Source organism: Protopterus annectens, chromosome 3.part0 (genome assembly GCF_019279795.1).
Source record: "Protopterus annectens isolate FY-2018-M chromosome 3.part0, PAN1.0, whole genome shotgun sequence".
In the NCBI taxonomy this organism is placed as follows: domain Eukaryota; kingdom Metazoa; phylum Chordata; order Ceratodontiformes; family Protopteridae; genus Protopterus; species Protopterus annectens.
Window position 1 is genome coordinate 399,730,420 of NC_056731.1, and position 23,342 is coordinate 399,753,761.

Here is a 23,342-nt window from a genome sequence, read left to right on the forward strand (position 1 = left end):
CTATAGTACTTTTTGAGGTTTGAAGACAAGTTCTGGTAGTGCCACACAGAGTAAAAGCTCATTAGTGGTTTGTTAGTATGTCTCTGACTTTACCATGACCCAGGATAAAGCAACATCACGTGTGTTATCTCTACCATCCCATGTAACAGACACACACACATACACACACACGCACACGCACACACACACACACACACACACACACACACACACACACACACACACACACACACACACACACACACATGACTTTGCTTTGCAATACTTACCTGCTATTGTGCTAACAGTCCCACTACTGGCATAGACATCAAAGTATATATACATATATATATATATATATATATATATATATATATATATATATATATATATATATATATATATATATATATATATATATATGCTGCCAAAAGGCAGTGTAGATTTTTGTTAGTTCTCTTTCTAAATACCACAGTAAATCTTGTCTTTGAATCCCTCTACTCTGCTGTTTTGATCATGCCAGAAGGACATGGGGTAGCAGACATAGTTAATTTGTTTTATCCAAGCCCCCTACACCTGACTGTTCCATTTGTATGCTGCTTTCTGTGGCATGGTCATTGTGGTATCTCATGATGGAGCCTTCTTTTCTATGTAGCATTACAGCACTCATCGAATGGGTCACTTGTATTACACTGAGTTACTCTGCTAGAAACTGCATTACTCTACATGCTGTGTGCTTTGAAATCCCAGCCACAGTTTTAGTCTGAGTATGTTGATATTTATGTCTGTAGAGGAGTCTTTTATTTTTCATCAGTTTGAGACTAATAATAACTGCATTCCTGAGGTACCAAGGTTTCAAACTAAAGTGATGGATATAAGTTTCTGGTTAGGGCTGAAAGTTTATGGCATATGTTGCCTATCACTATTAGTATTGCATCTAACATATCTAGTTTTATAAGTCAGCTTGACTCATTGGCTGGGAAAATGGCATACACAAAAATAGCAGCTTATAAACACTGTTCCTCTTTGTGTAAAATACTTAGAAATAAACTAACACTACAACACAATCCAACACTAAAAAGTGCACATCACAGCACTCAGAGTGCAATTGAATTTATTTTTGGTCCACAGTCTCACATATGAATTGAGTTCAGCACAGGGCCTTCGTCTGTATCAAATTAGTTTGGGCCAGAAAGACTACCTTATATAACTTCCTAATGATGCATCATCAAACAGTGACCAGTATATACAAAATAGAATGTAAAGTGAATAAATAAATACAAAAATAAATAAATAAATCACTGCATAGACACACATATAAATACATGATAAGACCAAATACAAATATGAATGAAGTTGTGAATAAAAAAATATATATGTTTATTGAAACCAGGTGCAAACAAAGCACTCAACATGACGATCCATTAAATATTTTTGTCAAAAATCTGTTTCCATCCTAATTTATTTGGACCTTTTATAGGTATTCTATCTATCCCTATAAACCTAAATGAAGTATTAGGGTGCATAGACACATGTTGAAAAAGTGAGCATCTTTGCTTATTGAGTCTGATGTCACTAAGATGTTCAGAGATTGCAAGCTTGTAGATGTTTTCCATACATAGAATGATGTGCATGTAGCTAAATAAATCAGCAAAACTTTGGATGTGTTACCAGAAGAAAAAGTTTTTAATTTTATTTACTGCATTACTTGTTGCACAATGTCCACATGGTGAGCACCCTATTAAGGGTTCTTCCATAGGTTTAATTGGTTGGAAGCTTTCACATCATCAATAGTTTTATATTGATCACACTATTATCTAATGGTTTTCCTTTTCTGCATGTAAATTTTTAACTGACAGGTAACATTTCCACCAGCTCTTGTTCCTCCATAAGAATGTTCCGGTATTTATGTATTGGGCAGTGCAGTGATTCAATGGTTAACATTGTCACCTCACAGCAAGAGGTTCTCTGGTTTGATTCTCGGCTAGGGTGCCTTCTGTGCAGAGTTTGCATATTCTCCCTGTGTTCGCATGGGTTTCCTCCGGGTAATCTGGTTTCCTCCCACATTCTAAAGACATGTGTCTGGTACATTTCTCCCCTGGCCTCCACTGAAAATAGGCTCTGTGGAGCCCAGTCAACAATATAGACGTATTAGATTTTTCAGTATATTCCAATAACTCACTCCTAACTTTGTGACCAGTCTTTTCTTTCACTGTCTTATATCCCTTTTGTATAAACCTTTGTGCCAAATCTTTGGATTCTTTTTACTCTAAGGAATATTGCTTATACTGTATCTGGGATCCATGATATTAGCTTCCAACAAATAATTTTTAAGGAATGGTTTTCTAAATAATGATTGTCTTACTGCACCATCTTGATTTTTAGTGCCCTGCACATTTAACAAAAGACAAAGTGCTGTGACAACATTCAAACCTAAAAGGTATACCCCACTTATTACTATTTAAATAATCTATAAATTCTCAAAGAAAGATAAGATCTGATAGCCATACCAGGCAACACTCCATCAAATATCTGTGCCACATATCAACAGCACATATATAGATGTTGTGGTTGGTATCAAAAATAAGCTGTACTTCTCTATATTCCATAAATGGGTTGGCATAAATTGGTGCAAACAAAGCACCCAATAGCTGTCCTCTACATATGCAAAAAGCAATTGTTTTTATCAAAATAAAACACATTCCTAATGGGAATGTATTCAGTAAGGCATGAAAGAAATATATTAAATCCTACACTATATAACTGAGTTCTGTGTAACCAAATCTCTAGAAACAACCCCAGCCCAATAGAGTATGTTAGTACAGAGTGAATTAAAATCTGAACTACACATATACCATCTGTAAATCATCCTTAAGTTTAAGAAATTCAGTTTTATCTTGTATTCTAGATTAAATATAAGTTAAAAGTAGTTTTAAATACCACATTAGAAATCATGAATATGGTTCTGTAAGTGACCCTTTCCCCAAGACCGTTGGTGTCCCTGGAGTTTAGCACAGTGTTTATGGATCTTAGGTAGCATAAAAATGTTTGAATCTGTAGTTCATCTACTATAAGTTCCAAAGCCATTTTTTTCTCTGAATAATGCCTTCATCTACTGCCAGCCATAAAAAGTTACTTATTTCCTTTTTAAATTTCCAAGTTGGATCCAGTGCCATTTTCTGGTAACATGTCACATTGGTAACTGTAAATATGGTTCATGTTTGTATGCATATGTATACTCCAACCAAACTCCACAAAGCAAAATGAAAGCGAAGAACAAAGCAGGCTGAAACAATCCTCCAAGCACCAAACCAAGAAAAACGCAATGTACTCCAACAGTTGTTTCAGCCTGCTTTGTTCTTCGCTTGTTTCAGCCTGCTTTGTTCTTCGCTTGTTTCAGCCTGCTTTGTTCTTCGCTTTCGTTTTGCTTTGTGGAGTTTGGTTGGAGTACATCGCGTTTTTCATATGTGTACTCCAATACAACTGCCCCACCCATATTTACTTTATTAATAACTGCATTCTTCTTATCAGAAATATGTTTTAATGTCATGTGTTCTTTATTATTAAGATCGTGTCTAGCAAAAGATTGCTAACATTGATCAAAATGCAATTCTTTCATTGCAGGTTTCTCAAAAGCATCAGTACTCCTGTGATACAGTGCTTTAAAATTACACTCTCCAAACCTTATGTCTGCCTGTAGTGTAGCAGAATGACTTAAAAAACATAATTGTAAATTAATCTTACGACAGACAGTTTTTACATTTGTCCCACGCTGAATTTCTGTAACAGGACTCAAGGGTATAAAATTCAAACATTTATTTAACAAAGTTTTCTCATCAGTAGTTAATTCTTTTGCAGAAATGTTATGTATTAAGTCTGTCACTTGTTGCAATTCTGTTTGCCGTTCAGCTGTTGCAGAATTTCTAGCGGATCCATATTGCTTTCTGTGTTAACAACCTTTTATTTTGGTCTTCCTAAAGGGGCAACATTGTTATTTTTTTTAAAGTGGTTGTAAAATATCACTGTCTGGGACAGCCATGGAAAAACTGTTCTCATTTTCAGTTTCTGTATGCTTCATCGCCTCTTAGTTAGAAGTATTAAGAATACAACTCAATGAATTTATCTTACGTTTGTTACCACTGTTATGGGTAGAATTTGTTTTGGAAAACCCTTGAAAAAATTGGTAGATTTTTTTTAAATCCTTCCAAGGAAATTGTCTATTATGTTGATAGCTGTTCATATCACATTGGTATTTTGGAAGCTTTTTATAGTCTGATTCTTTTTTTTAGTCTGGGTGATGTATTTGACAATACAGTAAACTGTGTGGGAAAATCCTTATGTGTCTACAGAGTTAAAATTTATTAAACTTTTTGTATCTATATCAATTTGCAGTCACAGATGCCAATATGTGAAAGCTTCTTGATGGTCTTATTTCAGGATTTGTTCATGTGAAATGCAATACATTGTAGAAATATTAACTGTTTTTCTTTGGAAGACTGTATGCTTCATATTGCAAATGCATATGCAATTATAAATAAGCATAGGCCTTAAAACTGTTAAAATGTGTTTATCACTCTCTTTTGAAGGATTCATTGACTTCATTGTGGAACCAACATTTACTGTGCTTAGTGACATGATGGAAAAGATTGTATCCCCACTTATAGATGAAGCAGCTCGGTCAGGCATCACCACCTTCCGACGTTCCAGGTTAGTATGCACCTAGCCTAAATTAGAAGCATTTAAAAACATTATTGATATGGCTGTAGCTTGGCAGACATATACCTGACTAAAAAGCAGAGCATAAATGAGCTTCAAATTAATTATTAAGAAGAAATCCTGATTTTTTTGTGAGAAATAAAAGTTTATAATTTCTGATGTTTGTACTTGTTTAGTAGTGCTGTGTAGAAAGAATATTCCTGTGTAAAACAAAAGCATTTACTTGGAATAGCCCATTATAGTTTATCAGAAGGAGCATTTTTCTAGTTTTCTGCGCCATGGTTTTAAAAAGATTTATGTTAAACTGACTGCAATTCCAATTAAATTTCTTAACTTTTGAATGAACTGTTCTGTAAAATGCAATGCCTGATGAATTTCAAGCACCTTTATATAGATTTAGCATATTTTTCTTTTCTTTTTTTTTTAATTTATCTTAATATTTAGCTTAAACAGCATTACACCCTCAGAAGTAAAACGTTCGAGTGTAAAGAGTACAGGGTCAGAAGGAAGTGCCTCTCTAAACTGTTCTTTACTCACTGTGGACTTTAAAAGCTTTAAGGCCAGTTGGAATGAAATTGTGCAACAAAACAGGGAAAAGTGGAAGACACAGGCAGCCAAAGGTAACAAAGTTTGTATGAATTCTCTTCTATAAATGAAAAAACAGCTGCTATGATAATAGGAAAACAGTTCACATAAAGTTATTTTATATTTAATGAAATAATTTAGCAATTGCTGATTCATTTGAATAAGTATTTTGGAATAGAAGGTTATAGAAACACTATACAGTGCTTCCATATATAGCAAATATTTACATTACACTGAAAAAAATGGGAAAGCAGAAATGACTTAAGGCATTCATTGTACAATCTTGTGGCTGAAAACAGTGCAACAACAAGATGAGAGGGTAGCCGACTGCAAATATAGGGGAAAAAAGAAATATAGAAAAAAAAATAAAATGTATTTTGTAAAAACTGGAAACAGATAATTATCAAAACTCTGAAAATGTGATTATTAGTGTAGAATTGGCTATGCATAATTTTAGATTTCTTTTGTCGGTTTCACCAGAACGTTGCCCGTGCTATTTCTGCATTTCCTTCTGTATTTAATAGAGCCCAAGTCACTTGTATAAGTATTTCACCAAGCTGCCAACAGCCAGTGTTATGGTCTGGGTATGACACATCTTCATACATAATGAGTAGTTTGATGGATATACTACAGCATGCCTAGTACCTGGGAAAGACCAGGAATCTTGATCTGTGTCCAAGTTTTTTTTTTTTGCTTTTTATTTTTTGTTTATTTACTGGGGTAGTACCTGTTCACAACAGATCATTTACAGGCATTGCCTGGATAAAGAAATTTGCAAAAAAAAAAAAAAGAACAAAATTACAAACAAAATAATCACAGAAGATTGATAATGCTATAAATATAATACATAAATAGAGCAGAAAAACAAATGTGAATTAATTTTAGTAGAAATATGAGAGAAAAGCAACAGCTAAGAATAGGGGGTCAAAGTAGAAGAGATGTGGCTAAGGAGGGAGCTAAGGTATGTGTCCTGTAGAAAAGCACTTGCAGTCAGATTTTTGATGAAGGTGTCTTTTAGTTGAGTTCTGAAGGTGGGGAAAGAAGAAAGTTCTTTGAGTCGAAGGGGTAGTGGTTGTCAGAGTTTGGGTGCAAGAATGGGGAAGGAATGGTTGGTACAGTGCAGCTGGTTTGAGGTGTCTGGAGTGAGGGAGTTAATTGGGAGAGGTTGCAGAGATTGTAGTGGTGGTTTTATTATGGAGTTTCGCTACAAGAGGTTTGAAGGCACCTGGATGAAAAGGTTTGAAGAGACCCTAGGAATAGCTCAACTATGTTAGAAACTGGTAGGTATTCGGTTTGGAGAGGGTGATGTTATGATGTCTCTGAGGAGAAGAATTGGAAATGAATCAGCAGATTTTGTTTACAATGGACTGTGGAGTGGATGAGTTGTTTTTAGAGGCTGTGGCTATGATGGGGAGCCCTGTGCAAGTTGAGTAAGGGGGACTCCTTTGCGTTTTGCAGGTCTAGCTGGTCCAAAAATTAAGGGAAATATTTTGTATGACCAGAATAAAAGAGAACTGATCATTTTCCTGGTATTTTCAATGTGGCTTTTGAAGTTAAGTGACTGGTCTATCCTTAAACCTAAAATTGAAAGGACATATTTGTTACTTTTGGAGAACCGCTGACATCTATCGCATTGATGTTTTTAGGAGTGTTTTCAGCTTTGATGGGAAAGTGAACATATTAAACTACATGGATGAAAATAATAACACCCTGTGATATCTACGTATGCTGCAGCTGTAAAAGTGAATAATATGTGATGCCTTTTTGATAAAGGCAAGGTGTTTAAGAAAAGGCCACACAGCTAAGAGTTAGTTCATGAATAATTTCACTCCTCTTAACCTGAACATTGTCTCCTTTTCATATGCAGTGATGGATCATCTAACTGCTAAATTCAGTAAGGACAGTGTGCCAGAACATGATAAGACAAGGAACAATTGAAGGTAGACAGAGGTAGAAATCAAACTGCCATCATCTTTGATGACTGAAAAGATTAAGACTGCCTACAGAGGGCTGTATAATGTAAAAGAGGAGCTATTCATTAAATGTCCGTAAATATGTGGTCACAATCCTGTTTTAATAATTAAATCCAGAATTTGCAACCCAAAATCACACAGGTTATACTGTTCTGTGCTGCCAAAGGCCAAGCAACTGGATGCAATTAAGTGAGGGGGCTACTCACTGTCCATTGGAAGTCCAAGATTTTTTTTAATTGATTTATGGTCATATGAATGTTCAGTCATGGTGACTAGTCCAGTGCACTTCTGGAAGTAAAATATTTTGAAAGCCGTCATGATTTATGCATATGTCTAATTAGTATATAGCAAGCTATTGTTGTCTATTCCTTATGTGTCCTGTACTTACAATTTAAGGCCATGTTTTAAAGAGAGTTCCATGATATTTTATAGTGTGTATTTATTATACAATGTGGCCAGCCACAAAGTTCTGTGACATTGTTTTATAAATTTTGCAATGTATACCATTATTTACTCAGTTAGTGGTCATATCTCACCATGCATGAAAAAAAAAAAATTCTTCTAACCTTTGAAGAATGAGACTCACCCAGATGTGTAACAATCTTTTAACAGTATAAATTCAGGGCTAAGTCAATTATCACAATCAACGTATGCTAAAAGACCCGATGCTCATTTGAATTACAAAAAAATATATAATATAACTTAATAGTTTTAAAAAGCAAGTGACCAGAGTCATTAAGACTCCTTCTGAAACAACATTTATTAAGATTAAATGAATAATCATTTCATCAGTGATAGGGCTTTAAGAACTGTGTAATGCATTTCTGATTTGCAGCTGTTGTTTGTGTGAGAATATAGATGGCAACACCCAGATCTGCTCTGAGTTACAGCACAAAGGCATAAAATTACAGAACCAACTGATATTGCCAACATCCTGACAGATCAGTTCAGTGCTAACTTTACCCCCCTCTCACCCCCTAAAGGGCCCGTATCTATATAGGAAGAATGCAGAGTCCTTGTAATCACAACTACGCAGGTAAAAGCTGCACTCCCTAAAGCCAAAAACACAGCATCCATGGGACAGGACAACATCCCAGGCTGCATTTTACACGAACTTCAGAATGAACTGGCTCCCTACTTAAGCACCATGTTCAATAATAGCCTCACATCAGGCTTTGTGCCCACTGACTGGTGCATAGCAACAGTTATCCCACTCCACAAAGGGGGAGCCACCACTGATCCCAGGAACTATCGACCTATTAGCCTGATGAGCCTGGTCTGCAAGGCCATGGAACATATCATCATGGAACTCATAAACAAAGACATTGATAACCTCCAAACTCTGGATCCCACCCAGTTCAGGTTTGTGAAAGGCAGATCATGCCTCCTGAACCTGATCAACGTCTTTGAGGTAGTCACCAAAGCCGTGGATGAGGGTAAGCTGGTTCACACAGCCTATCTTGACCTCGCCAAGGCTTTCAACACCATCCCCCATTCTAGAATTGCAGCTAAACTCACTAAACAAGGTATATATCCCTATGTCACAAGATGGGTTGGCAACTGGCTCACTGACAGAACCCACACTGTAAACGTTGCAGACTCCAAATCTGACCTCAAGGCAGTGACAAGTGGAGTGCCACAGGGTTCCATCCTGGGACCTCTCCTGTTTGTTATCTACTTCTCTGAAGTACAAGCTAACAGAGAAGGCCTCTGGCTGACAAAGTTCGCAGATGACTGCAAACTAGGAGCCATAGTCAAATCCTCAAATGATGTGGACATCCTATAGAAGGGTCTCAATGAGACAGATGCCTGGTGTCAGAGCCATGGCCTCAAGCTCAATGCCAAAAAATGCAGTGTCATCTCCTTTGGTAAAAATTCTGTACCCATGAACTACCACATAGGCAGCAATCTACTTAACACCAAATGCGTGATAAGAGACCCTGGGACCCAGGTGGAAGTAGTCTCTCCTTTGATAGTCACATCGCCACAGTAGTCAGGAAGTCCTTCTACATGGCACACCTCATCATAAAAGGGTTCTCATCCAGGAAATAAGAGGTCATTGTTCCCCTCTACTTGTCACTCATTTGACCCATTATAGAGTACAACACCCCTTTTGGAATGTACCTCACAAGACATCTGCAGCTGCTGGAAAGGCCACAGAAGTACCCCACAAAGAGGATTACTGGCCTCAAACAAATGCCCTACACTGACCACCTCAAAAAACTCCAGCTTTGCTCTGTAGCATATTGCCTACTCCGAGGTGATCTCTGCCTAACATATAAAGCTATGTCAAACCCAGAGCTGTTGGACATGCTACACCTAAAGAAATCCCAATCCCTCCAAGCTACATGCTCTAGGGACCTAAGCCTTGTCACCACAATAAACAGGACATGCTGGAGGGATAGATTCCTGTCCCAGAGACGTCCTATACTCTGAAACAAGCTACCCATCTATGTCAAGCAAAGTTCTTCATTAGCACTCTTCAAGAAAAATCTTGATGCGTGGATGGGAAATAGGAAATACACCCCGGGGATCACTTCTGTGTCTCTGCTCGACAGTGGCACAGGAAAATAACTTTCTTGGGTGGCGTAAGCAAGGAAACCTTGTTGGCTAGGCTTACGTAGGCCCTTGGGCCAATAGCCTAGTACCTACCTATGAACCTATGAATTCAAGCCATTATATTAAACTTAGCTCACAGAAGCAGAAAACACTGGGCAGCAATGACAACAGTAAAAAGTTAAAATAATAATTAAAAAATGCAACTCTTCTCATATTTCTTGCAGAAATTATCATATAAATGATTATAGATATCAGAGAGAGCAAGGGCATGAGGCAGGAGAAATGTTCTCCAAATCAAGCTGCAAGTTATGGTTATGTTTGAAAATCCTATATTTATTATGACATGCTTAAAAAGCAGTTATCCCCACAGTCATTCATAGCAATGCTCTTAACACATTAAACATTACTTGTCTTAAGCACTCATTCATTCATAAACCAGATAAAAATTACTATGTCCTCTAGTTGGTTTGTTAACTATCAGTTTCAAAAAAATTATTTAATAAGCCCAAGAATCACTGGGCACAGACAACTTTGGTGGCAGAGGTGTACCAGTTTATTGTGGGATAATTGAAACTTCTTATTATAATGGCATTTTTGTTCATAGCTTTTTCTTTGCTACATTTAGAAAATGTCTGCAGTTGTTAGGAGATATAGATGGCTTCTTGTGCCAGGTTTTAAGCTGATACCTTGTCTTGTAAGGTTAAGTTGAATTTCAGTGAGTTCAGTTTGTTGGTCTTTGGGAATCTATGTAGGGGTGATGTGGTCCCTGACAAATAAAGAAATACTGCTACACTTTCCATCAGGTTTGATTGCCTGATAGGTAAAAAATCCAGGTACGCAGGGAGTAATAAGTCTCAGTAAGTATGCAAACATATATGCGTTTCAGTTGATGGATTGCCCTAAGATGAAACCAGATGTTGTTAAGAAAAAAGCCACTTTGATGTGGCACAATTTAGGGGTGGAAATGCCTACATTGATATCTGCTGTGCTGGGATGTCCATTATTTAGAGTCTGCCTAAAAAGACACCATGGAGGCAACAAGGAGCACCAGTGCCTTACCGTAAGCAAAGGAAAATGGCTGACAGTGTGAGAAAGAGTCATTCTTCTGCTTAATATACTCAGCTAAAAACCTCTTAACCTAACTTACTGTCCACAACTCCTCAATTAACTGCACATTAAAACCCCCGACTACTCTCTGAGTAATTGCTGTGAATGATCCTTCTCAGGGCTCACCTAAGTCTGCTGAAGCTCTGTACCAGATGCCATTACATAATCTGATAATTTCACTTCTTTCAATAGAATCCCTGCATTCTCATTTACTTGAGGAAAACTGAAGTAATTGCTTCAGAGACACTGGCTAACAGCAGGTATTTCTTTTTCTCTCTCAATATCTGTCTTTGCTACTCGCTATCACAAATCCCATGAGTACTTATTCTCCTGTTTTTTTTTCATTCTTTCTTTCCTTGACATAATTTTCCCAGCTATTTGTCAGATGCTCCTCTTGCTGTCAAGTTAAACTGTTAGATCAGTTGTGTGTAATCACATTATGCTTTTTTTTTTCTGTACTACATGTTTTCCCTGCTTATTTTTTCACATGGCTTGATTCCATGTAACATCTTATAAAATACTTAGTGTCTATAGTCTCAGTATGTTTTGTTCTTATGTAATATGTGTACCCATGTAATTTGTTATTGTCTGGTTGACCCAGGTCATGGATGAAAAGGTTACTTGGACCAGTCCACTACCCAGGTAACAAACATGACAAAAATAAAATAAATAAAGGACTTTATCCGGTCCATAGAATTCATGGAATGAGAGTCACAGGCCATCCTTTGCAAAGCTAGTTGGACTGTCAATCATCTCATTTACATGTTGACACATTCTGGAACCCCATCTCAAAATTACACCAACTTCTAAGCTAACTGTTGAAGCAAGTCATTTTTCTATCTATATAGGTATTCTGGGGGAAGGAAGGATTCCAATCAGGACAAGTGTGTTGGCTGAACTGTACACATGCATGGTCAGTAGAATAATGTGTCTCTGCATAACCCTCAAGGTTATGTACATCAAGTAATTGACACCCGCATGGACTACCATTAGGGCATAATCATATCTGTCTGATGTGAGGCACTTTACAGCCCTTGTGATGTCTTGGATCCCAGCATCAGAAAGACAACCATCTGTGACCCTGTCTTTGCCCAGTTTTGTGAGTGTGGAGTCAGTGTACTTCACGATAGTCACCACTGACTATGCTATTACTGTTTTTATGCGTGGAATTTGAGGTAGTAGGAGGTTTGTGGTCTTCCTCCTGGTGACTCTTTAGTGTGGTGCTAATGTGGTAGTAAATATCAGCTGAGACCTGGTCTTCTCATTCCTAGGAGGCTTTGGAGGTGACTTTTCTAGTCTCAGCACAACTCATTTTTATGCAGATGTGCTGAGATGTTGTTGGTATTGTGTGATTTTCACATGCCATCTTATTTAGTGAAAAGGGATGCATAGATATTTACACCTCAAACAGACTGAATTCTTTGTAGCCAGTAAATGTTCACTGTCTGTGAGCTTATAGAAGTTCTTGTAGTGCTGAAGTGTAACAGGTGGTACAATGCTAACAACAGCAGGGACAGAAACAGGTTTACTTTCCATTTTGTCAAGGTGGTCTCACATTTACTGTGGTCTAAGTGCCCAACATGTACTAAATAGGTGCAGACTGTAGAAGAAGAACTAAGCTAAGTGAAGGCACAACTAATTCTAAGCAGCTAAGAGAAGATTAGCACATGCTATGTGAGAACAACAAAGCTATAGCAACAAAAACAACTAGGGCAATAAGGAATCTGCTCAGTTGGTAGCAATATAGTAACACTGAGGGGTACAGCACACAACTAATTTTACCTCAGCACAAACTCACTCAACCTTCAGGCATTATGCTAGCAATGTAATGCTCAACTAGCAAATGGTAGGAATCTCACAAAACCATGTAGAGCTTTGAGTAATTCAGCAAGACTGAAACATTGAATGAAATGTTGGCCAGTGAGCAAACTCCCAATGAGTTTATCCAGAACTTTAAGGAGCACAACTGAAAAACACTAACCAGCCACTGTTTCACCTTCAGAGTCATAGCACAAAGATACATACATATATATAAAATGGAAATAATCAACCAGAAAACAAGTTTTTTATTTGGCCAGCAGTAATATGAACTCCAAAACAGCAGAAAATTACCCTATGTCACAAAATAATGACTAACAATGTTCCATGGTGGCCCCTCAATACTGCCATGTTAAGGTGTGTCCAGTTAGCAAAATGCAGTGAAATCTGCAGAAAATAGTTGTAATATATATTAAATGGCAACTAAAACACAAATCTTTGGTAGTAGATGAAACTTAAGAAAGGAATGAATTGCAGTAAAAAGAAGGGTCATATCTAGTTCCAGCAACATACATAGATCACACCGATCCAGATCAGTGAAATGCAAACTAAGATATATATATATATATATATATATATATATATATATATATATATATATATGTTCATAGGTGTGCACTAGGCTAATGGCCCTGGGGCCTTTACAAGTCCAGCCATAGGATCACCCTGGCATCGTGCCACCCGACCTTAGTTCCCAGTGCCACTGTCAAGCAGAGCCACTGGAGTTATCCCCGGAGTGAATTTTTTATTTCCCATCCACTCATCAAGATTTCTCTTGAAGAGGGTCAGCAAGGTGCTCAGCTTGACATGTAAGGGAAGTCTATTCCTTAGCATTGGCAGTCTCTGGGTTATGAACCTGTCTTGCCTGTACATTCTGTTGATTGTAGTAATGAGGGTGAGGTCTCTGGAGCATGTGGTGCAGAGGGATTGGGATTTCTTTAGAGGTAGCATTTCTAACAGAGCTGGGTCAGACATGGCTTTGTAAGTCAAGCAGAGATCACCTCTAAGTAAGTGATATAAGACAGAGAATAGTTGGAGTTTTTTGAGTCTGTCCATATAGGACAAGTGTTTAAGGCCTAGGATCCTCTTTGTGAGGTACTTTTGCAGCCTCTCCAGTTTTGCAGGTGTATAGTGAGGTACATGCCAAATGGGGCATTGTACTCGATGATTGGTCTAATGAGGGAAGAGTAGAGGGAGACAATGACCTCTTTCTTCCTGGATGCAAAACTCTTAGTAATGAGATGTGCCAAAATGAAGGACTTACTGACCACAGTGGCAATCTGGTTTTCAAAAGAGAGGTTGCGGTCAACCTGTGTTCCCAGATCTCTTATAACACCTTCTGCATTCAGTGGACTACCATCAGTGTGGTAATTCATGGGAACCAGGTTTTTCCCAAAGGGGATGATGACATTTTTTGGCGTTGAGCTTAAGGCAGTGGTTCTGACAGCAGTTGCTGGTCTCAGTGAGGCCATTCTGCAGGATGTCAACATCACTTGCGGAGTTAATAATACCTCCCAACTTGCAATCGTCTGGGAACTTTGTCAGCCAGAGTCCCTTCATGTTGGCCTGGACTTCAGAGAAGTAGATACCAAACAGGAGAGGACCCACGATTGAACCATGTGGGACTCCACTTGTGACTAGTCAGCAGTCTGACTTAGAGTCAGCTACTTCCACACTGTGGGTTCTATCTGTGAGCCAGTTTGCAACCCACCAAGTGATATAAGTGTTGATGCCTAGCTTAGTGAGTTTTTCTATGATTCCTGAGTGGGGAATGGTATCAGGGCCTTGGCCAGATCAAGGTAAGCTGTATGATCTACCTTGCCTTCATCCACAGCTCTGGTGACTCACTCAAAAAGTCAACCAAGTTGAGCAGGCATGATCTACCCTTCACAAAAACAAACTGTGTGGGATCCAGAGTTTGGAGATTCCCTCTATCCTTGTTTATTATGTCCATGATGATGCACTCCATAGCTTTGCATATCAGACTCATCAGGCTAATAGGGAGATAGTTCCCAGGGTCTGTAGTCACGCCTGTGGAGAAGGATGACTGTAGCAGTGGGCCATTCAGTAGGGACAAAGCCTGAGGTGAGGCTGTGATTGAACAAGACACACAGGTGAGGTGTCAGTTCACTCTGCAGTTCATGTAGAACACAGCCAGGGATATTGTCAGGTCCCATAGAAGCTGTATTCTTGGCCTTGGACAATGCTGTTTTAACCTGTGCAGCAGTAATACTGGGTGCCTGGCAATCTACTGGTATTGTGATTGGTCCTTTGGGGGGGAGTGGAGTAAAGTTGGTGCTGAATCTGTCGGCCAGTATATTGGCAATATCTGTTGGCTCAGTATAGGAGGTACCATTGTGCAGCAGCTCAGAGCAAATCTGGGTATTGCCATGGAGATTCTTTACATAACTATAAAAGTCCTTGTGGTTGTCTTTACTATCTGCTGCAATTCTGTTTTCATAGCTAGCTTTAGAGAATTTGATGAGGGATCTCGACTTTTACTTGAGGCTGATAAGGGAGTTTTTCCAGTCTTGGGACTTCACCTTATTCCTTCTGTTGTAGAGTTTGTTTATGGCAGGGGACCACCAGATTGGCTTCCTTTTTTGGAGGAAAGTGTCTTGGTTCTATTGGGTATGGTGAGATCCATACATTTGTGTACATCTTCATACAGTGCATTGGTGTATGATTCAGCAGTCATGTAACTATTCTTCATTTGCATGGGTGCCATGAAGTTAATCACCTCTGTTTTTAGGAGCCCAAACTTAGCTTTGGAGAAGTTTTTCATAGTGGTTACCTTTGCGGGGGGTGGGAGGGATGTGGATTTCCAAGGTGATTAGTTTGTGGTCACATCTAACCAGGGAGGAGCTGACTACTGGTGTAGAGCAATGGTCGCCCATGTTAGTTATGACCAGGTCAGGGATGTTGCTTCTTTTAGTGGGGTAAGTATTAGCTGGTCCAGGGCATTGGAATTAATGAACTCAAGGAAACGTTGGGTAAGTGTATTGGTACATGAGTAGTTTTCCTAGTTAATGGAGTGGTAGTTGAAGTTGCCTAGTATGAGAGTGTTAGGTTGGATTCTAATATTCTTTAGGGTGCTTAGGAACATGGAGTGTGAGTCTTGGGACATGGTTGGGGACCTATAGCAGGCTATGACCTGAGTCACTGTCTTATCCAGTGTTAGCTGCACCTGAAGTATCTCTGATGCATTATGTTGGGCTACCAGTCTGGAGGTGTGTGCATCCTTTATAAATATGGAAACACCACCACCTTTGGAGCTTCGGTCCAAGTTCTGGGGCTGAAAGGTATGCAAAGAGTTATAGCCTGTTAAGGTGGGGTGCTTTCTGCTACTTTGAATCAGGTCTCTGTTACAGCACAAATGTCAATGTTCTCCATTTTAAGGAGTGCTTTGAGTGAGTGAATTTTGAGATTTAGACTTCTAGCGGTGAGCAGCATGACCCTCAGATTGCATTTGTTTGTAGCTGTGATGGTGGTAATTTGGTATTTAGAACACCACCTAAAAAAGGCACTACAGGGGTGGCAAGAGCCTTGGCCAGTATCTGGAAGCCCAGGGGTGATGGATGCAGGCCATCTCTGGCAAAACATCGAGGTCTGTCAGTCATGCCATTCCAGGCAGACAGATACTGGATCCCCCTTAGAGTGATACCAGAAACTTAGCCAATTGTTGAAATTAATCATTTTCTGCTTGTACTGTGATATTATTTTGGGTGATTCTAATAGCACTGAAGAAGGGTTATTCCCGAAAGCTTTGTTTGCTTGCTATTAAAGTGAGTTCTTTCTTATTCGCATTGTTTTTTGGATACTTGAACTGGTGAATATGGAAGAGATAAACCTATTGGTTGAAGTTTCATTTTGATGGTAGGATGCTGCATAGGGCTAGGGTCATACCCACCTGGGCTACATAATCCGAGAGCTCCTCCATGTCTATTTTCATGTAGTCCAGGGAGGTATGTCTCAGGTTATTTACACCCACATGTACAATGACTGAGTCATATTTGTACCTGTTGTTGAGGGACTTGAGTGTGTGCATTATGTGGTGTATCCTGGCACCTGACAGGCAACTGACTGTTACTTTCTCCTTATTCAACCTAGTGAGTGGGATATCAGTGTGCCTCACTATCGAGTCACCTATGGCTAGTGTATTGGGCATGCTGTTTTGCCCTAGGGGCTTTGGTTGAGTAGCACACTGTTTAGGAGAGTTATGTGTCTCATGATTAATGTTGTGTTGTGGTGGTTGAGTGTGTTTCTGCCTTGAAAGTCTCTGCTGTTTGGTTAGAATTTTATTGAGACCCTCTGGAAAAGTGGGTGCATGGTTTGTGTTTTTATGTGAAAGCAGTGCTGGTGTGTGTTCTGGAGGGTGATGTGCTCCATGTGGTGTGGTGCAAGTGTTGACCTTCTTCTCTTGACCAGCTATTCCAATCTTGGCTGGAGAGTGTGCGGCTTCCAATTTGGATATATAAATGCATCTCTCGCAAGTCTGAGTGGTGGGAGGTAAGAGTAGAGGGATGCTGGTGTGCATGAGGCAGTTGCTACATTGCCTCAGGATGACCAAGTTCACCAGGTTAATAGGAGAAAGCACAGGGAACTGACATGCCGGGAGGGGTGTGCATTAATAATAAGTACTGGAGCTGTTCCCTTGTAGAACGTTTATTGCATATAGGTTCATAGGTAGATACTAGGCTATCTGCCCGAAGGCATTTATAAGCCTAGCCGGAATGTGTTGGCTTTTGCTGCCCCCTTAGATTAGTTCCCTGTGCCTCTGTCCAGCAAAGCCACTGAAGTGATCCCCAGGGTAAACTTTCTGTTTCCCATCCACTCGTCAAGGTTTTTCCTGAAGAGTGTTAGCGAGAAGTTCTTCCTAATGTAGACTGGAATCTTGTTCCAAATCATGGGAAGTCTCTGGGACAGGAATCTATCCCTCCAGCATGTCCTATTTATTGTTTTGGTGAAGTTTAGATCCCTAGAGCATGTGGCTCGAGGGAATAAGGTTTTCTTTAGGTGGAGCATGCCCATCAATTCTGGGTTGGACATGGCCTTGTATGTCAGGCAGAGATCACCTCTGAGTAGATGGTATACAACCAAGTACAGCTGGAGTTTCTTCAGTCGAGCTGCATAGGGCATCTGTTTGAGGCCAGTGATCCTCTCGGTGAGGTACTTCTGTGGTCTTTCCAGCTGTTGCAAGTGTCTTGTAAGGTACATCCCAAATGGGGCATTGTACTCTATGATGGGTCTGATGAGTGATGAGTAGAGGGGCACAATGACCTCTTTTGATCTGGATACGAACCCTTTTATGATTAGGTGGGCCACATAGAAGGATTGTCTAACCACTTTGGCAATGTGATTATCAAAGGTTTGATTTATCTACTTGGGTCCCCAGGTCACTTATTACGTCTTCCATATTTCGGGGACTACCACATATGTGGTAGTTTGTGGGTACTTTGTTTTTTCCAAAGGGGATGACTATGCACTTTTTGTCATTTAGCTTGAGGCCATGATTTTGACACCAGGTATCCGTCTCAGTAGGATCCTTTTGGAGGATGTCTGTGTCAGTCAGAGAGTCAATTATAGCCCCTAGTTTGCAGTTGTCTGCGAACTTGGTCAGCCATACTCCTCCTGTGCTTGCCTGTACCTCAGAGAAGTATATGCCAAACAGCAGGGGTCCTAGGACTGAGCCCTAGGGAATGCCACTTGTAACTGGTTTAGAGTCAGACCTAGCTCCCACAACTCTCACCATGTGGGTTCTGTCTGTGAGCCAGCTGGCAACCCATCTTGTGATGTAGGGGTTTATGTTCAGGCTGGTGAGCTTGTCTATAATACCAGAAAGGGGAATGGTTTTGAAGGCCTTTGCAAGGTCTAGGTAGGCTGTGTGTACCACCTTTCCCCTCATCTATAGCCTTGGTAACTGTCTCAAAGAAGTCCACCAGGTTAAGGAGGCATGATCTGCCCTTAACAAAGCTGAACTTGTTAGGGTCTAGTGTTTGGAGGTTCCCAATGTCTCTGTTAATGAGTTCCATGATGATGTGCTCCATAGCCTTGCAGACCAAGCTAGTCAGGCTTATAGGGTTATAGATCCCGGGGTCTGTTGTGGCTCCACCTTTATGGAGCAAAATAACCGTTGCTGTGGGCCACTCTATGGGTACATAGCCTGTGGAGAGGCTGAGTCTGAACAGTGTGTTAAGGTAAGGGGTTAGTTTGTCTTTGAGCTCGTGTAGGATGCAGCCTGGGACACCATCCAGTCCCATTGATGCTGTGTTTCTGGCTTTGGAGAGGGTTGTTTTAACCTGAGTGTCTGTGATTTCAGGGACTGTACATTCTTTTGGTATGGTTATTGGCTCTTTTGGTGGTAAGAGGGGGGGTGACATTTGCGCTGAACCTGTCTGCCAGGATGTTGGTGATATCAGTCGGTTCAGTGTATTTTGTGCCATTCTGCACTAACTCCGAGCAGATCTGAGCATTGCCACTGAGATTGTTGGCATAGCTAAAGAATGCCTTATGGTTATCTTTGGTGTCCTTGGTGTCCTTGGCAATTTTTCTTTCTAAGCTCGCCTTGGATGATTTTATGAGGGATCATAGTTTCTTGCTGATACTGATCAGGGATGTCTTTCCTTCTTGGGATTTTACTCTTTTCTGTACTCATTTCCTCCTTCTATGGTATAGCTTGTTTACGGCAGGTGTCCACCAGACTGGTTTCCTTTTCTTGGAGGAGTGACTCTTGGTTTTTCTTGGGATGACACGATCCATGCATTCTTGTAGGTGCCCATAGAATGCATTAGTAAAGGATTTTGCAGCTTGGACAGCGTTATCCTTCAGCATGGGGGCTTTGAAACTTTCCACCTCTGTCTTAAGTAATGTGAAGTTTGCTTTTGAAAAGCTTTTCATGGTGGTTTCCTTGTCCAGGGGTGAGGGCAGAATGTGGATATCCAAAGTGATTTGTTTATGGTCAGGTCTAACCAACGAGGGGTTGATCTCCGGTGTGGAACACCGGTCGCTCATGTTGGTGATGACCAGGTCCAATATGTTGTCACTTCTGGTGGGAGCGTTGACCATTTGAACCAGGGCATTTAAGTTTATAAATTTTAGGAAATTTTTGGCAAGGGAGTTAGTACTTGAGTAGTTCTCCCAGTTAATGTTTGGGTAATTGAAATCACCCAATATTAGGGTGTTTGGTAGGACCTTTTTGTTTCCCAGTGTTTCCAGAAATGTGGAATGGGGGTCCTGGGACATGGTGGGTGATCTGTAGCAAGCTACAATTTGAATTGCAGTTTTGCCCATTGTTAGTTGCATGTGGATGATCTCTGAAGCATCGTGCTGTACCACTAACCTAGAGGTGTGGGTATCCTTGTTGAATATGGATACGCCCCCGCCTTTTGTATTATGGTTCAGGTTCTGTGGCCGAAATGTATGGTATGAGTTGTAGCCTGGTAGTGCTGGGGTGCTCTCTGGAGCCTTAAACCAGGTTTCTGTTACTGCACATATATCGATTTTCTCCATACTGATGAGTGCCTAGAGTGCATGCATTTTGAGATTTAGACTTTAGGCATTGAGTAGCATTACCCTCAGTTTTTTGTTACTTGTGCTATTTATGGTGTGGATTTATCTTTTGAGCCTTGCCTAAAAATGGCACTATGGGGGTGGCAAGAGCCTTGGCCAGTATTCAAAAGCCTAAGAGTGACAAGTGCAAGCTGTCTCTAGCAAAGCAGCGTGGCTTGCCGAGTATGTCATCCCAGGTGGATAGACACTGGTTCCTCTTTGAATGACACCAGAAACTTAGCCAATTGTTTAAATCGAGAATTCTTTCTTTATACCATGGTATCATTCTTGGTGAGGGCAGGGTGCTACTAAGGGTCAGGATCATACCAACCTAGGCTACATGATCAGAGAGCTCTTCCATGTCTCTTTTCATGTAGTCCAGGGAGGTACGGCTCAGGTCATTCACACCAACTTGGACAATGACATATTTGTACTTATTCTGGAATGACCTGAGTGCTTGTGTTATGTGGCAGATCCTGGCACCTGACAGGTAGTTAACAGTAACTTTCTCCTTATTCAGCCTAATGAGTGGGATGTCAGTGTGCCTGACTATAGAGTCACCTATTACTAGTATGTTGGGTATGTTATTTTGCCTTAAGGGCTGTGATTGCATGGCACACTGGTTTTGTGAAGTATGTGTTTCATGGTTTGTGTTGGGGGGGTGGAGGTTGTTTGGATGTTTGCTTTAGTTTAGAGGTCTCTGTTGCTTTTACAGATTTTTATTTAGAGCCTCTGAGTATGTTTTCATGTGTGTTTGAAGCCACGGTGGTGCAGCGGTAGCATTGTTGCCTCACAGCAAGAGGTTCTCCCATTCAATTCTCGTCTGGAGTGCCTTCTGTGTGAAGTCTGCATGTCCTCCCTGTGATCGAGTGGTGTTCAAAAGACATGCATGAATGGGCATGCCTTTGTTGAAGGTTGGGCATTGGCCCGGCACCTTGGCACCATAAAAATCAACTGCCAATCATTAGCGGACCATAGTTCCACTGTGGCGACCCCTAACCGGGAAAAGCCGAAAGAAAAACAACAACAACAACAACATCTGTGTTTTTTGCCAGTGCTGGTTTAATGGGTCTATGTGAGACTGGTGGTGTGATGCAAGTATTTCCCTTCTCCTCTTGACTGTCTGATCCAGCCTTGGGTTGAGAGATCTTAGCCTCCAGTTTGGCTGTATAATTGCATCCCTCGCATGTATTAGTGTTTGGTGGTAGGAGGAGAGGGTTGTCTGTGAACATGATGCAGTTGTAACATTGCCTCAAAATGCCCAGATTCACCAGCTCGATTGGAGAGTGCACCTGAAACTGCCTTTTGGACATGCCTGGATAGGTACAGCGAACTGTTTTACTGGATGGCTGGTAAGATTGAATAGAGAGCCTTGTCCTTCTGTACAGTACAGGGGGGTCTAGTGCTAGGGTCTACAAGTGCTTGCTATGAGTTTTGAGCAAGTGCCAGGCTGAGAAATGAATAGCTTGAGTGCTTAAGTTGAAAGTTTGTCTAGTTCCAAGGGAAAAATTGAAAAGGAGACTTTGTGGAGCTGGGAATAGTTTTACCCTAGCTAACCGGCACTGCCCGGCATGCAAAACCAGACACATGCAGTATTTATAGCAGGGAAATGAAAGAGATAGAAATTAGCCCAAAATGGCCAATAAACTACTAATTTCTGGGCTGAAACCATCCTCCAGGGACAGATAGGCTGCTCAAAGCTCCCCACTCTCACAGGTGAACAGAGAAACTTCCTTCTATTAAAGTAGGGTATGGGCAAACACAGAGATTTGTAACACAGCCCTAAATTTCAACACTAACCTGAAAACTGGACTATACCAGCTTAGAAAGGCAGGAAACAAGTATATTTTTTTATTTTTTTTTTTTCGAGAAAATAAAGCAGATACAATCAAAAAACACTTTAAATGCACAAAATAGGATACTTATTATTATATAATGTAGATCAGAGTTGCAGTCAATGCCCCTAGTAATAAAGTAGGAAGAAACACAAATACAGTAAAAGCAGATGAATAAAGTGCAATTTCTGTGTATGTATATATATATATATATATATATATATATATATATATATATATATGAAATAGAAAAATTAACAAACTGATTTAAACAAGTTACCCAATTAACCAGAAAAAAAGCTCAAAACTGAGCCCTGTTGCAGCAGTCTTCAATCAGATAAGTTATAACTGCATACTCCTGCTACTAGGGTGCAGGGGAACCTTCTCCAAAAAAAGATGGCCTGGATCAGTGCTCAAGTTATACAAACAAAGCTAGATTCATCAGGCCTGAATCTGGTCTATGCTACAGCAACAAGGTACACCACTTTCAGAAAGAAACAGTTCAAATAAGCAGGCACAATAAGCCTGTAACCAGAAATTCCCAGCTGAAAAGGGCAGAATCCAACCTCTCCTCCCACAAAAGTGCAGACCACAAACCCTCTTAATGTAGAATAACTAGCTTGAAGCCCAAGTGCTTAAGCCAGAACTAATACACTTTTAGAATAGCAGACACTGAGCCTTCAATCAGCAATTCCCAGCTTAGAAGGATGTAAGCTACCTATCCTGTCACAACAGTGCAGACCACAGACCTTCTTGATGTAAAACAACCTGTATGAAGCCCAAATGCTTAAACTAAAAGACTTAGAATAACAGTTACAATTTAATCAGGCTACTACCAAGCAGTAATAAATGCAGCAGAATAAATAAAATTGAGTACTTTTAAGAAAAGCAAAATAAAGTAGGAGGAAACACAAATACAGTAAAAGCAGATGAATAACGTGCACATTTTTTTAAGTGCAAGGAGAGAGGAAGGAAGAACCTAAGTGGGTTGGCCTTCTCAAATCTTCTCTCTGTATTAAGTAGAGTGAACACTAGACTCAGAATATGATCTCACTGTACTTGGTTATGTGAGCAAACGAGATGGACCCAGGAGGAGTGTTTTAATACATACTTACAGGAGGGGCGGGCAATTCCAGAGCCACAAACACTAACACCAACATAAGAACAGGGAGGGTGGGTGGGTGGGGAACTAACTGCAGAGAGACATACAGCACACTGTTCA

General features: G+C 40.1%; 1 protein-coding gene across 2 annotated transcripts in view; it reads left to right on the plus strand.

Moving 5' to 3' along the window:
• Positions 1 to 23,342, plus strand: part of LOC122796397 (calcium/calmodulin-dependent 3',5'-cyclic nucleotide phosphodiesterase 1C-like) — a 2,375,955-nt gene that overhangs the window by 2,048,018 nt on the left and 304,595 nt on the right. For both annotated transcript variants that reach the window (XM_044064848.1, XM_044064849.1), the window contains exons 13-14: positions 4,566 to 4,686; positions 5,140 to 5,315. In XM_044064848.1, the coding sequence (XP_043920783.1) occupies positions 4,566 to 4,686; positions 5,140 to 5,315 (297 nt within the window). The remainder of the gene's footprint in view (positions 1 to 4,565; positions 4,687 to 5,139; positions 5,316 to 23,342) is intronic.